Consider the following 15036-nt stretch of genomic DNA (forward strand, 5'->3'; position numbering starts at 1 on the left):
AAGTTCCCACAGCTGATCTCACCTGTCCTTACTTAGTGATTGGAGCATGGCCGTTCAGCTTGATGATGTCAGCGGGTCATTCCTGTGGGGTTGAGTAATAGCGTTCCCGCCCGGCCTCTGTGGAGTGTGAATTTTTAGCAGCACAGCATGTGAGAGGCAGATTGAGGTATCTGTGGAACTTAGACTCACTGCGAACCGATTTGCTGTATTCAAAACAAGTGTATGGACTATGGACGTGTGTGTGTGTGTGTGTGTACATGATCTATAAGGAGAGCTTTATATAGCCACGGTTATCCAGGAAGGAGGAATACCCTAGATGCCAGTGACCATATTTGAACACTCCTGGAGGCACTCGGACTACAATCTTGTATACTCACTAAGCGCTCCATCTCTTCCTCTGTGCGTGCAGTTACACTGGACCACCACTGTAAGGCAATATAACACCTTATCTGCAGGGACAGTTGATATTTTCTGACTCACAGGAGAAAACTTCTCTCTCCCTTTCCAGCACTTTCTGGTTTCTTCTCCCTGACAGTCCGTTCAGCTGACTGACAACATCCGCTCTGACCCTGCGCTAAGGGCTACTCTGCCTCGGTGTTGATCTGTGACTTGGACTCAGTGGTAGACAGCGGGTGTTTCTGGTTTTTGCCTCAGTGGGGGTTGCTTGTGTGCATGTGTGTGTTCGAGTGGATGTGAGTCAGTATGCCATGTCGTCCCCTGGCTCGTCGTTTGTACAGATAAAACATGAGGACTTGCTTTTCTATGAGAACTGTGGAGGAGGCAGCTTTGGGAGCGTCTACAGAGCCTTCTGGGTTTCCCAAGATAAAGAAGTGGCTGTAAAGAAGCTTTTGAAGATCGACAAAGAGGTAGGAAGAAGACACACAACTTCTACATAGGCTTTTTAAGTTACTTCTACAGTCATGCCACAAGACAGTTGTACTTTATGACCCCAGATCTCAACAAGATTGCCATTCCCAATTTCCCAGACTTCCTTTAGAGCTAGAGCTTTATCCATCACTCCCCCTTCTTCCCTCTTAACCGTTCCCGGCCATTAGATATATGTTTATGTTAAAAAATACCTTCCCCACTCCCCTTCTCTTCCCACAGTTGGTAAAAGCAGCAGTTTTGTAAATGCTTTGCTCTTAAGTTATCCTCTTAGAAATGTCCCTTTGAAGGTCTTTCGCTGTAAAACCCTGCGGTCCTTAGAACTTGGCTGTTATCCTCCATCACTGCGACTCAGATAGTGACAGGATTTCCATTAACCTGTTTTCTTAAAAAGCCAGAAGTGATGAGAGCATGGTGGACACCACGGCGTCACGGTACAGCCTCACAATTTAAACGGTTACATCTTGAGGATGAGGCGAAGGAAAGAGGATTTTTACTTGTCACACGTTTAAACAAATGCCACTCAGGCAGACGTGTCTGTGTGTGCAGAAATAATTGCTAAATACAGGCTGATGGATCACCAGAGAGCTGCAGCTGAGTGGATTACCCATCAGTCTATTTCTTTTTAAAAATTGTCTGTACAAATACTTCATTGACATATCTTTGAGCAAATGTGTCAGACCTGACACGCAAGTAACAGTAATGCTACGTTCACACTGGGCATGTGACACGCGTTCCAAGAACGAGGTAAACACTTGTTCTTGATTGCACGTTTATGTGTTCACACTGGTCTGTCGCTACCCAATCCTAGTGCATGTACTGCAGTTGGAAGAAACTTTGTCCAAAATGTTGAAGAGGTGCAAATCTTGTGAGTCTTGCTCCACTCCAGGTTTTTTCTGTCACAGCTCAGTTCCGATTTATGAAAGACTTGATGTCATATACATCTGGTCGGGCACAAACCGCGATTATTTATTTCTCCTTCATGATTGATTTAGAAACAGTTTAAACTTCTGTGTTTTGAAAAAGACGCTAACTAAAAGTCACCACCAAATCCAAGACCTGTTTAGTGAAAGTTTAGTGAAAGTTCAACCTGGTTCAACTTTCAACCTTTTTTTATGTAGACCCTGAATCTTAAAAAGGTGCATAGTTACACATGATTTGTTTTGAATATGTTTACACTGACTTTTTATTGGAAGCGGTCGCTCAAACGCGCGTTAAAGTGGGCGATCAGCGTAGTTTGAGCGTCAAAATGGAGACATGAATTGCTCTTTAAAAAAAGCATAAAAAATTTCTGTAAAAATGTTTTTTAAGAGGCCCAAACTTATCATTAGTTTACTATTATGGTCTTTGTCACTGATGTGTGTAAAATCTAAAGACTGGAGTCCTGGAGACAGTATTAGACATGGCTTTGACACTGCATAACTAGTCTGGGTTCAGACATCAAGGGACATTTTTTTTAATCTGGTTTTTCTCTGTCTTTGTCAGATATTGGAAAGCTTAAGAAGTCTGCTTTTTTTCCTCCCTTCCAGGCCGAAATTCTCAGTGTACTCAGTCATAAGAACATCATTCAGTTTTATGGAGCCGTGCTGGAATCTCCCAATTATGGCATCGTCACAGGTCAGAACTCAGATGTCTGAGGTTTGTGTGCACTAGAAATAAAAAAAGCTCAAGGCACAAATGTAGTGAGGCCTAACTGATGTAAGTGGATGTAGTTTTATAATAATGTATATGGTCCCAGTTTGGTGGAAATCACAGACACATTGTGCTGCCACTGATGGCTAACCAGTGTTTATGAGTGTGCCCTGGACCACTGGGGCACACTCTGAACACTGGTTTTCGCTGCTCCTCCTGGCAGAACATTTGTAACTGAGACCCACATGTGTGGATGTGCTGTTAATCCCGAATAGGGTTTTGTGTTTACCATAAAGCAAAGAAAGACCATTACAGACTCATCCAGCAGCAGAGATGTCTAAATGAACCTAAACAAAAATGTAGAAACTTAACTAGAAATTGATTTAAATTTTTTGATTTGTTCAACATCACAGGACATCTCGATTTTTTTTGAATCCATTTAAAGTGTATAATTTGATTTTTGCATGTTAAAGGTCTTTTTATGTGTAATGTTTACACATAACCACGCTGTGTGTGTGTGTGTGTGTTTCCTGACAGAATTTGCGAGCGGAGGGTCTCTTTACGAGTACCTGTCCAGTGAGCACAGTGAGGAGATGGACATGAAGCAGATCATGACTTGGGCCTTACAGATAGCCAAAGGTACACCGGAAAACTGGTATTCTTGCTAGTTTGATTCTGATAACAAAAGCAAGAATCATCAATCATATTCTTGTTATTGCTGTTATGCATCATTTTGTGCTCATCCAAGAGCATGCACACATTTTACCTTTGTTTGCCATTTTAGCTATAGTTAGTGGCAAATGAACTTGACAATTTGACAAAAACAAAACAACAAATTCAGGTGAATTAAACTATAAGAAATGGAAATTCCTTTTTTTTAAATTCTACTTCTGGACATAGTTTTTTCATAATTTAAGCCAACATTGTTCATTCAGTTTTTGCAGAGTATCTAGATGTTATCCAATACGGATTATCTTGGTTTTAGTATAAATCTGGCAGTATAATAAAACTCTTAAATTTATGCCACAACTTGAGGCTCTAATATATGATATAGTGGACTACATCAGCTTGTTTTCAGGCCTTTTCTGTAGTTTTATGTTTCTCTGAAAAAAAATGCTGGTCAGAAAAACATCTAACCAACCAAAACAGTCCTCTCTGAATGGTATCTATTTAGAAGGAGCGTAATTAGTTAAAGGGAAATGTGTAAGACAGGAATTAAAATTTCATTTCTGCATTTCAGACATGCTAAAAATTCCAGAAATCCAAGATGTTTAAATTTTTTCGCTTTTCAAACAAAATTCTGTAATTCTGCAATTCTTTCCATTAGAGAATGATAATAAATTTGCTTATTAATAATGTTTTTCAAAGAAAATACAAGAATTTTTTTTTCATTTTCATTTTAACTCTTCATCAAAAAATTCGTGAAAGTGTGAAAAACATCAATTCATTTAAGTGTCGGAACTTAATCTTACAGTGAAAACTACAATGTTTTTCTTTTCTTTAGAATGCCACTGCACCTAAACTGCCATAAATAAATAAAAAGTGACATTAGGAGAAAGAGACACTGTTCACCAACAAAAAAGAAGAATTTGGGATAAACTTGTTTAAAAAGCTCAAGGGATGAATTACAATCCCAAATTTAAAAAATGTAGATCAAAACCATAATCTTATCACTTAAGTTAATATTCCGTTTTCTGTTGTGAGCAACAAGAGATGATGTGTCAGAGATCGTCACTTGTCTAGATGTTGGCCATACTTTCAGAAAAATATATTGTGTTAATAAATATTTCCTATGTTTAATGTAAAAAAACAGTTTTCCTTTATGTCGATGTCTTCCTGTCAATACTATCTTTTTATAAAATGGTTAAAGTGAAGAGGTGACATGGAAAACGTTAAAGTAAAAGATTCAGAAAAAAATTATGAAGATGATTGGAAAGAAACGTTTACTTTATAGGGTTCCCACTACGCAATGTAGTAAGATTTTTTTTCCATCTTTAATCAGGTCCTTACATTTTTTTACTTGACTTTTTGATGTCAGTCCAAATATAGATTTAGAACAGAATGGAAAAACTTGACCCATTCTAGAGGGGGAATACATTTGTGGGGCTTCATACTCCATCAAAAACCCACACCAAAAAAAAAAAAGTGTAAATCTATGACCATAAAAATGTACACATCTATAAAATAAAAAACGTATCTATGTTAAAGCAAGTGGAGTTCAGCAATCTAATGACTGATGCTGGAAATCAAATCAGATCCAATTAAATCTAACTTGTTTATAAAAAGCGCTTTCCATTCTTTGTGCAGCTTGAAGGGTTTAACACTGAAGCCCATCAACATGTGTTCCCCTAAGACAAGTAAAAAAACAAGCCGTTGACAAACAAAACCTTTTCTTTTTTGCAGTTTTTGCTGTAGAAACAGTTTTTTAGCAGCCGTTTCTTCACTGTTTTTACTGTTGGATTCGTCTGCTGCTGTTTCAAAAAACAAATTTCACATCATGATCATGGGCATCCCACGTTCTGCTACAAAACATGACCAGGAGAATCATTGATGTTGATTCTATATTCCATGAATAGATATTCTAAACAATGTGTGGAGACACAGCTTTTGCCCATATCAGACTTTGTTGTATCACGATTAAAGTCCCACTCTGATTATCTTTTGATCTACTGTAGTTTCTGCAGAGCGGCAGGAATTCATTAGAAATTTGCTTTGAGTTATGGTTGGGACTGTTGGTGCAGAGCAACCCGTTGCTTTTTGGGTCAAAAAACGAAAGCTAACATCTATATATCTCTTCTTAGAACTGCACCCCACTAGCACATAGGGGGCATTCCACTTTTTACGCCACAAATACGCTCTTTTGCGTCGCCTCTAATTCACACCGATTTGAATAAAGAGATACCGGTACTGCAATTTCAAGCTTTTTTCTTTTCTTTTTTTTTTTTATCATGACCTGCGTCATCAGAAAAATGCCACACGAAAATGTTAAAAAATACCAAAAAACACAATTTTCATCAGATTGGGTTTTTAATGCTAATCTAGTTGGAACCAAATAATGCAATCAATCTGAGATTAAACGTTGTTTGTTCCTGAAATGGCGAGTATCTTTTTTTTCACTGTCATTTCAGGGATGCATTACCTTCACGCTGAAGCTCCAGTCAAAGTGATTCACAGAGACCTGAAGTCACGAAACGGTAACATGACCTTTAATCACTATTGTATTCCCTTCAAGTGGATTTCTATGTAATTGCTCTTAATTGATGCATATTCAGTCAGCTTTTCAGTCAGTCCTCCTTCAGCAGTAGCAGATACTTCCCTGCTCTTGAGCGATTCACTCTTGTCTTCTGTTTACAGTGGTAATTACTGCAGACAAGGTGCTGAAGGTTCGTAAATATCCTTATGTCGTTTAGAGACAGATATTTGTCAAGCTCTTATCTATAGTACTTTTTTTTTTTTACTGGGCTTTCAGATTTGTGACTTTGGGGCTTCTAAGTTCCTGTCCCACACCACCCATATGACAGTGGTGGGCACGTTTCCCTGGATGGCCCCTGAAGTTATTCAGAGCTTACCTGTGTCTGAAACCTGTGACACCTACTCCTATGGTGTGGTGAGTTTAGAATCCTTTTGTCTCATATCAGGCATGCTATTTTTGACAGCAAAACACTAATCTGACGCCATGAAACTGTTCTGTTATAAGGTACTGTGGGAGATGCTGACTCGGGAGGTTCCTTTCAAAGGTTTCGAGGGCCTGCAGGTCGCATGGCTGGTGGTGGAAAAACAGGAGGTAACATACAGAAACACAGACGCAAAAAAAAGAAAAGAGAAACGTTTTGAACTAGCTGCAAACACGCAGACCTACTAGAGTTGGAGACGGCCAGAGGCACAATGTTATGCTCTCATGGTTTCCACTGTGAGCTGGTGAGGGGGAGTATTTTTAGGCCTGATGTCAGTTCTCTGCTCATTTAAGGCCTGGATACTCAGCAGTGAAGCCAGACTCTCTCCAGGCTAAAGGCGTTGCGAGTAAAAGAGATGGGAGGAAAAGAGAGGAGCAAAAACAACAACCCTCTGATGGGGCATTTGATTTCAGAGATTTATGGGAGTTATAAGGTTGTGTTTCAGTTTTTTTCATCTTAACGGTCATGCATGCACCCTGGACCAACAAACAACTAGGAGAACATGATTCCTGGGAAGTTATTGGCTTAACTCCAAATACCCTCCAGAAATACCTCTCTGTCTCTCTTCTTTTTCCCTGTCTGTGTCTGATTCCCCGTCACTGTTGCACCTGACCCTCATCCTATCTGGACTCAGACTGGTTATATTATAAGGTCAATCCTTGTAAAAGAAAAAAAAAAGATGACTGTGAGGCTGACTGTGTTGATATGTTACAAAGAAATGAACTCAGTGGAGTTTTTGCTGCACATATTTTATAAAGGAGTCTAAGATGTTCTTTATTGTCTTTAGGTAGGGATTTTTGCTGTGCTGTTTTTTAAAGTGTTAAGATTCAGATAACCCTTGAAAAAAAATTGTAAAAAAAAGAAGAAACATTTATATTTTTTTGCTCCACAAAAACCAATATTATTTATATTGGTTAAATGTTCGAGTTTAAAAAATTAGGATTATACATTTAATCAAGGGAAATTCTCAGTCACATCATACTGGGGCAACTAAAATAAGCTAATTTAAAGGTATAACCAGTTTTAACCCATAATAACCTAGACCCATGTTTCCTAAAAGTAAAATTATGTGCATTTTACCACAAACCAAGTAGACCACAGAATCCATTTCTGATATTTTTCGAATGCCACCATGAGTTTGTATGGGTTAAAAGCAAAACAGAAGTTTCAAAAAACAGTTTTTATATTTTATTTTTACAACAGGAATATTTTAACATGTAATGATGACTGTCACAATATCATACATCTAAGTTGAGGGATTTTACTGCATAGAGGTTGTAGGAGTGAACTACTCTGCCACCCAGCATCTTGGCACACGTCCCAATAAAAACTACCCCACCTTTTTTTACTCATTCATATTTTGTAATTTTATAGGGTTAGAGAATGACAAAACTTACAGGGCTGTCAAAAGACCGTCGCTCTGAGGTGCAAGGATTCTCCATGATTACATCACGCTTGGTGCTTTGAAACATCTGTGTTTAAACATGACACGGCTCTGTCCACTGTGTCTATCAATTAATAAAAGTAATAAAATCAAAGGTTATAATAAAGTTCTTAAAAAACGTATGATAAGTGTTCTTAAGCAAATAAAGTCAAAATGTATTAAGATATATCTAACTGGCTCCTACAGAGATCATTATAATGAAAGATTATTACTGTCTTTGTACAAACTATGATATTGAAAGCACTTTTTTGCGTGAAGCAAACAAGCACACATCTAAAATTTTTTAAATGTGTTGAAAAACTGAAACTCCTGCTTTTTGTAAGTGTCAAACTGACTAAACAACTGGAACTGGTGGTGTAGGACCCAACATGCAGGAGACATGGCTTGGTGGCAGAAACCTAAACATTTAATAAAGTTACTTGAACGCGACAAAACTCTTGGCAAAACTGAAAGGTGACACAGCACATGACCTGACAAGGATAAACTGAGCAGGTCAGCCACTGATCGAACGGTTGGCAGTTCAACTGTCGTTGTGTCCTTGAGCAAGACACTTCACCCTCCTTACCTCCGTTGTGGCTCAGCTGGTGTATGAATGTCCCGGTGATGGTCAGAGGGGCTGTAGGCTCGTACTGGCATCATGCCTCTGTCAGTCTGCCCCAGGGCAGCAGTGGCTACATCACTAGCTTAACATCACCAAGTGTGAATGGCCTTGAGCGTCTTGAAAAGCGCAAAAAAAAAATCAGATCCATTATTATTTTTTATTATTACTAAGGACAAATAACTGAAATGAAGACAGATGTGGATCATAATAAACCTGAAACTGGTGTGACTGACAAAAAGGGACCATTTAAAACAGAACACGACCAAACCACAACATAACTGACAAAAAAAAAAAAAAAAAAACAAAGTTCACAATCCTCTCAACACTTTTGCTTCTTAATTTGTAGAGACTAACCATCCCCACCAGCTGCCCAGCAAGTTTTGCAGAGCTTATGAAGAAATGTTGGCAAGCAGACCCAAAGGTAGGAAAATAATCCCACATCTCATTTTCATTTCATCTGCCATAAATACTTCAAACTAAGGATTATGTTCTTTTCACATCCATAAAAATACAGGAACGGCCCCAGTTCAAGCAGGTGCTGGTAACCCTGGAAACGATGGCAAATGACAGCAGGCTACCAGATCAGTGCAACTCCTTTCTGCACAACAAGGACCAGTGGAGGTAAATGCACAATATGCACAGTCTTTGAAGTTCTACAAGTTGTTATCTAAACACATTCATTAATGTGCATTGAAGTGCATGCATAAGTATTTCAGAAGAACTGCTCACAGATCCACAAGCAGGCAACAGCTCAGGAGTTTACAGACAACTCTGTGGACTCTGAGGCTCAGGAGTGAATGCGTGACCCCACTCTCTGCTTGGTTCTATATTAAGCTCTCTGGAAAATGTCCATGGAAGAGATTCCTCCACTCCTCAGTGAGGGGAAGAACAGAAGGGCGGGGGTCGGTGGTGGTAGTAGTGGTGCATAGAGAGGAGAGAAAAAAACCCAAATGTGAGCTGAATAAAAGAATTTAAGGGAGGAACAGAAATGTAATATGCGAATGTGAAATCTGAAACCGAGCAGGGAGGGAGGGGCCGGAACAAAGAGGTTAGAGGAGGAAGGAGGCCTTGACAGATGATGAGGAGACAGGGCAGAGGGAGAGCCGTGGACAATGGTCAGGGGTGAGAGGGTGTGACATTCTATGCATATTTAACATGAGCGCAGGGAAGGCAATCAATTTTGAGTGAAGTTTTGTGGACGGGTGGAAAAACATGCGGAGGAGGCAGCGGTGGAGGTAAAGGGGTGGGATGAATAAGAATAAGCATGGAAGGGACACAGGAGGTATGGTTGTACGTCAAACCCCTGTCTATATTTAGCAGCTGTAAGGGCTGATTGCTTGTGAATGTGAGTTGAGAAAGCCACACTCACTACTTCCAACACTGACCTCTTGTGGAAGCTAATAGAATTGCAATGAAAAGACTTCTTCAAGTAAGAAAAACTGCTAAAGTTATTAAAAAGGTTGCAAAGAACACAAATGTAATCATTAAAAAATGTACATTAAAACATTAATTTTTTACTGGTAAAAGGTATTGCCTCATAGTCTGCAATTAATTGTATTTTTGCTGTAGGCAGAAACTTCATGTACCGTATTTTCAGCACAATAGGACACACCCATTGACTGTGTATGAGAACTGGACTAAGTGACCCCTTCCCCCTTGCATTCCAAATAGGAAGTACCCGCTGGTCCCAAAAAGGAAAATTCCCATAGACTTCTATACAGAAATAAAGAGCTCTTACTCTGTCAGGATGATTGTAAGAATGATCATTTCTTGCCCTGCTACCTTCCTTTTAACCTGTTCTTGTTAATCTTAATTTTTTTCATCATATTTTTTGCTGTAGCTCAAGTTATTCAAGTTATAAACAGACTGATCAGGTGATCGGGTGGTCTCACGTCAAACATTCAAAGCGCTTGACAGATTCTCTCAAGAGAACCGGTTTCAGTGGAAGGGGCGTGGTCTTCTCACATGCTTAATCCTGATTGGAGAGAGTGGTTGCCATAAAAAAATGTAGACTTGAACTGATTCAAACCAATGACCACTTACTGGCGATTTCTGGTTTCAACATATCGACATCCGTAACGCAAAAAAAACGGCTACTGAATTGACTTCACTTGGTTGGAACCAGAAGTCATTTTCTAAAGGGCCGTACACACCGGGACGAATATCGGCGGACGTTATTCGCCAGCGTTTTTTTGTGTGCTCACAAGACAGTTATGTGTTTGAGCGCCCCCAAGTTGTGTTTTACTGTAACTTCAGAAGCTCCAGACACGTGTGGAAAAGCGCCATTCTCATTGGTCGTATAAAAACAAACGCGAGGCGTTTTTAAAAAATGACGCTCTTACGCGTGGCGTTTTTCGCGTCGGTGTGCACACTCACATTGGTGCTCTTTGTTTAGTCACGAGGTGTTAAACGTCAGCGAATATCGCGCGCGAAACTCGTCCCGGTGTAAACAGGGCACACTGGATTATAAGGAGCATCATCAATAAATTTTCTATTTTTGAACTTTTATAGTATGCAAGGTGCACCGAACTATAAAGCCTATTTGGCAAGACAAAAGAGTCAGTCAGTCAGACTTTATCAACTGCATTTAACTAACTCTAGAGCTTGTTTGTGACACGCTACACGTTAAGCCACGTTAACGTGTTCACAACGCTTGTAACTCACAACATTGTTTGCAATAGCTAAAAAATCAGACTTATACTGCTAAAACAAAGGTAACTGTGTTAGTGTTAGTACCATGTAAAAAATCAACATAGTCTGAAATCGCTACGTTAGCCGTGTTAGTATATTTACACTAACATTTAGACCAGGCACTGTTTACACCTCAAAATTGATACGATATCAATAAACACAACCTTGAATTAGTCCATATATATGGCACTCTGGAATAAAAGGCATTTTTTGGATAAAGAATAAAATAAAAAATAAGGCTAGTAAATAAAATAAAGTAAATAAAATAAGGTAGTTTATAAAGCCTGCCTAAATGTTTATACTCTTTTTTTTTTGTCAGATTTATTAAGACAAAATTTAGGAAAAAAGTGTCATCCACAAATCTTCACCAAAGAATAAACTTTATATAAGTGCACCTTATAGTACGGAAAATACAATAGTTTAAATCAATTCCTCAAAAAGTTTCACAGTTTAAAATAACATTCAAATTTGAAATTACGTAAAATTATGGTTTTAAATTCAAAACTTTAAATAAATATATGCATTTTTCAAGGAGATTTTCATCTTCTTTTCTTCCATGACTTTTTTTTCTAACTGACAGCAGAGACTAGAGATATTAATTACAGTGAAATCCTAATTTTGTGGTATCTACACAGACATTTTTTCCTCAGCAGACCTTTCCACTTTTCCTCTTGTTTATCCTAAAAAAAAATCACTTTTATAAAAACTGGATTTGTAAAGTTTGGTTTCCAATTTTTTCTTTGTGAATTATATTTTCTCTTTTAAGATTCTTTTCTGAAAATTAAATAATGCGGGAAAAAAATGCAAATGTTTTTTGAAAGAGTTTTACAAGTGTATAGTTACAGCAAGAACTTTCTTTGGTCTTTCTCAGGTGTGAAATCGAGTCGACCCTGGAACGCCTCCGTAAGTTAGAGAGGGAGCTTTACTCCAAGGAGAAGGAGCTGGAGGAGAGGGAGCGGAGGCTCAAACTCTGGGAAGAGCGGCTGATGGAGAGGTCCAATATGACCCCCAGTCCCACCCCCCTGCTCATGGAGCGCCCAAGCATAACACCTGTACGTAAGAATTGAACATAAGGAATGACATGTTTAAAACCAGCTGCAGCTTTTCACTGCTTTTTTGTTCTTCCTCAGTTCTTCACACCAATGTCCATCAGTTCTTCAGGCCCCTTCTTCCGCTCTCACTCTCAAGATTCCAACGGCACCGGGGTCAGCAGTGCCGGGGTCAGCAGTGCCGGGGTCAGCAGCCTCTTTCGCACTCTCAGCAATGGAGACACAGAGAGAGGCAGCAGTGCCATGCTGGAGAGGGGGAGGAGTTCACTGGACAGCGGCAGGCTGCACCTGATGCTCCGGGGTCTGCAGGGGAGGTTTGGAAGTGAAGATGAGGAGAAGGAAGGAACGGTGGAGGAAAAAAGCTGGGTGCAGAGAGAGCGAAAGAACAGCGGGAGCCTGGAGGGAGGAAGGGTTCAGGTGACACTCAGGAGCTTCCCTGGGGGGGTAGTGGAGACACAGAAGAGGACGTGGGAGGAGGGGGATGGAGAAAGAGGAGGGTTGCAGAGGAGCAGAGTGACCACTATAGTTCGAGGGTTCTCTGGAGGACTTGGAGAGGCAGACCAAGAAAATGAGAAGGAGGCGGGATGGGAGATAGAGAAACTTGGTGACAGATTAGAGGAGAGAAGCCTTGAGGGAGGGAGGCTGCCGACCATGTTTAAGGGTCTCCAGGGGAGTTTGGGAGACATGCTTTCCTTGGATATGGATGACATGGGGGAAATGGAGAGGCTGGGTGACATGGACATAAACATGGGTGACCTGAGCGCGATGAAGGTGGTAGGTCATGGCGTAAGGAGCGAGCTGGGGGTCAGAGAGAGCAGGAGTGACCTGGGAATGATAGTCCAGGGAGTCAGAGGCGACCTCAGCGAATCCATTAGCCAAAAGATAAGAGGGGAAGTGGGTGTTATCGGGCACTCAGGAATGCAAGTGAGCATGCGGGCATCCTCCAATCAGAACTCTGTGAAGAGCTGCAGTGTGCGCCATGGATCCAAGATCAATATGGCTGCAGCGGCGCTGGACATGATGGAGCTCGACTGGTCTGACAGCGACTAGAAGTTAAACTAGCAACAAAGCAAAACCCTCAGAAATCCACAAAGAGGCCAAACTATATCAACATCTGAGCAACAGAATGTGCTTTTCAGTTCAAATAAGTTTTTTTTGTTGACATTTTTTATCACATTTTTGAATTTTACACGCTGTGAAAAAGCAAAAGACATTCTCCAATAAATATCGCCAGCTCCACAGATCTGTAAAACCCTTAGAAATCAGCAATTCAGACACTGGTTATTTCTCATCTACTATCAAACCCCCCGCTGACAGTCGGCAAGCAGAGCAGAAGCAGCTGCGAATAATCAGTGTGTTCACACCAGACATGTCCTGCCATGCTTGTCATTTGCAGAAAAAGAGCCCCCTGGCTCTCTGGAAAACATGCATGACATATTGCAGACAGACCAAAACTGGTCCCGAATGTTAGGTGCCATGATTGTTCCTTGTGTTTTGGGTTTTTTTATTTCCAAAAATGGTGTCAATCAGAAGGAAGGGGTCAAATCACAAGGAGCAAGAGACATCAGGGATGATTGAAAACATCCTATGTTTGCAGTTCTGGCCCAACCAGGAAGTCCAGCTGGAATGTTAAGTCACAAGTTTAGTTTTCAAAGATGGGGGACTTCCTTCATCTCCTATTCTGTCTCTCCCAAAAGCTTCCTGTTTACTCTATCCTATTTATGTCAGCATGCACTGCTGCTTCTGAACTCTGGAGGAAATGTTTGGGGTTCATGCTATGAAACCTCAATGCAGTTTTCTGAAGAACCCAGAGGTTCTTCAGCTACAATTTACAGTGACATAGAAAAAGAAATAGAAAATAATCCATAAGTAATCTATCACTTTTGGTGAGTTTTTTATTCTTCTGCAATATATTTAAACTTCAAAGAGACAGGGATTTTTTTCTTTCAAGATGTGACTTGCGGAGTGCTGTCATGACTTTTATAAACTTTTTCAGGTGACCAGTGTTCTCCTTTTGACAAGATGCCCCCAACTTCACCCCCCCCCCCTTTTTTTTGATAAAAGTGTCTAAAAGATGCTCAAAATTTAATTTACCTGTGTAAATTTAGTGACTGCTGAAAGTTACTGCATATCCAAAAAGGTACACGAGTAAATGTAGCGGTAACAAGGCAGCACTACTGTTTTTCTTTTGCTTATTGTTTTGTGTTCATTGATTTGATCTGTTCAAACATGCTTAGACTTTATCCATTTTATGATCTAGTGAGTGTTTTCTTTGGCATTTTCTGTAATATTTGATCAGTTTTTAAATAAAAAGGAGAGGCGTCTGATTGCACTGCTGTAACATTTTGTAAAAACAGGCATGAAACTGTAACTCTTCATCCAGTTCAGTCACACACTGAGCAGAAGGGCCACTCCAGCCAGCACCCACTTGGCCGGTCGCTCCTTGGTTTTCAGATTAAAAGTCCAGACGTATGTGGGTCCCCTGATTTTAGTTTTGTAGAGCGGACACTCGTAGATATTTCTCGTCTCCTGGCGGTCGTTGGGGACAGCTCGGACGGAAATAACAGGCATGGTGGGAGTCAACTCTTTGAGGCGCGCCTCTGTGATGACCCCTGTTTGAGTGTCCCATCTTGCACCTGGCAGATGATTCACACAAAGTGCAGTTTAAACACAATAATGTATGTGGCTGTGTTCTTTTGAAGAAAGGACGCTACCTTCCATATAAAGTCCGTACACATATGCCCCCTCCCTGGCAGGTTGGTTGAACTCCTCTTTAAACTTCTTGGTCACATCCACTGTGAGATTCACTTTGTCCAGAGGCCACTCATTCTTACGAGCTAGAGACTGCATCACAGCTGGAAAGCAACAACGGCTTTAACAGACTAAAGAATGACAAAGGTGAAGCACTTTTTCATCGGTTTAACTTTTTTGTGAGTTACCAGTGAGAAAAGACTGTGGGTTGAACAATCCAGATAACCAGACAACACTGGGCAGAGACAAGTCCTGTGTCCAGCTGTCCAGCTCTTTGCAGCGCTGCATCACATCATTAAACCTGAAGCA

General features: G+C 40.3%; 2 protein-coding genes across 3 annotated transcripts in view; one reads left to right on the forward strand and one right to left on the reverse strand.

The window, feature by feature from the left end:
- Positions 1-142: 142 nt before the first annotated feature.
- On the forward strand, positions 143-14308 carry LOC101168074 (uncharacterized). 2 transcript variants are annotated; one of them, XM_011486670.4, is made up of 12 exons: positions 143-427; positions 509-866; positions 2415-2502; positions 3055-3156; positions 5646-5711; positions 5872-5900; positions 5987-6124; positions 6215-6301; positions 8583-8657; positions 8751-8857; positions 11799-11979; positions 12058-14308. In XM_011486670.4, the coding sequence occupies exons 2-12, from the start codon at positions 708-710 to the stop codon at positions 13024-13026; spliced, it is 2001 nt and encodes a 666-aa protein (XP_011484972.1). In that variant the 5' UTR covers positions 143-427; positions 509-707; the 3' UTR covers positions 13027-14308. The 2 variants fall into 2 exon arrangements, with proteins under 2 accessions (XP_011484972.1, XP_078791780.1); XM_078935654.1 differs by lacking the exon at positions 143-427 and having other exon boundaries at positions 460-866.
- The window catches only part of dnah9l (dynein, axonemal, heavy polypeptide 9 like), a 37792-nt gene continuing 36912 nt past the window's right edge, over positions 14157-15036 (reverse strand). Inside the window, 3 exon segments of the mRNA XM_078934807.1 lie at positions 14157-14612; positions 14691-14831; positions 14916-15028. Of these exon segments, the coding sequence (XP_078790933.1) occupies positions 14365-14612; positions 14691-14831; positions 14916-15028 (502 nt within the window). The 3' untranslated portion in view covers positions 14157-14364.

This window comes from Oryzias latipes, chromosome 17, assembly GCF_053564925.1.
Source record: "Oryzias latipes strain Hd-rR chromosome 17, Olatipes_Hd-rR_3.1".
NCBI lineage: Eukaryota > Metazoa > Chordata > Actinopteri > Beloniformes > Adrianichthyidae > Oryzias > Oryzias latipes.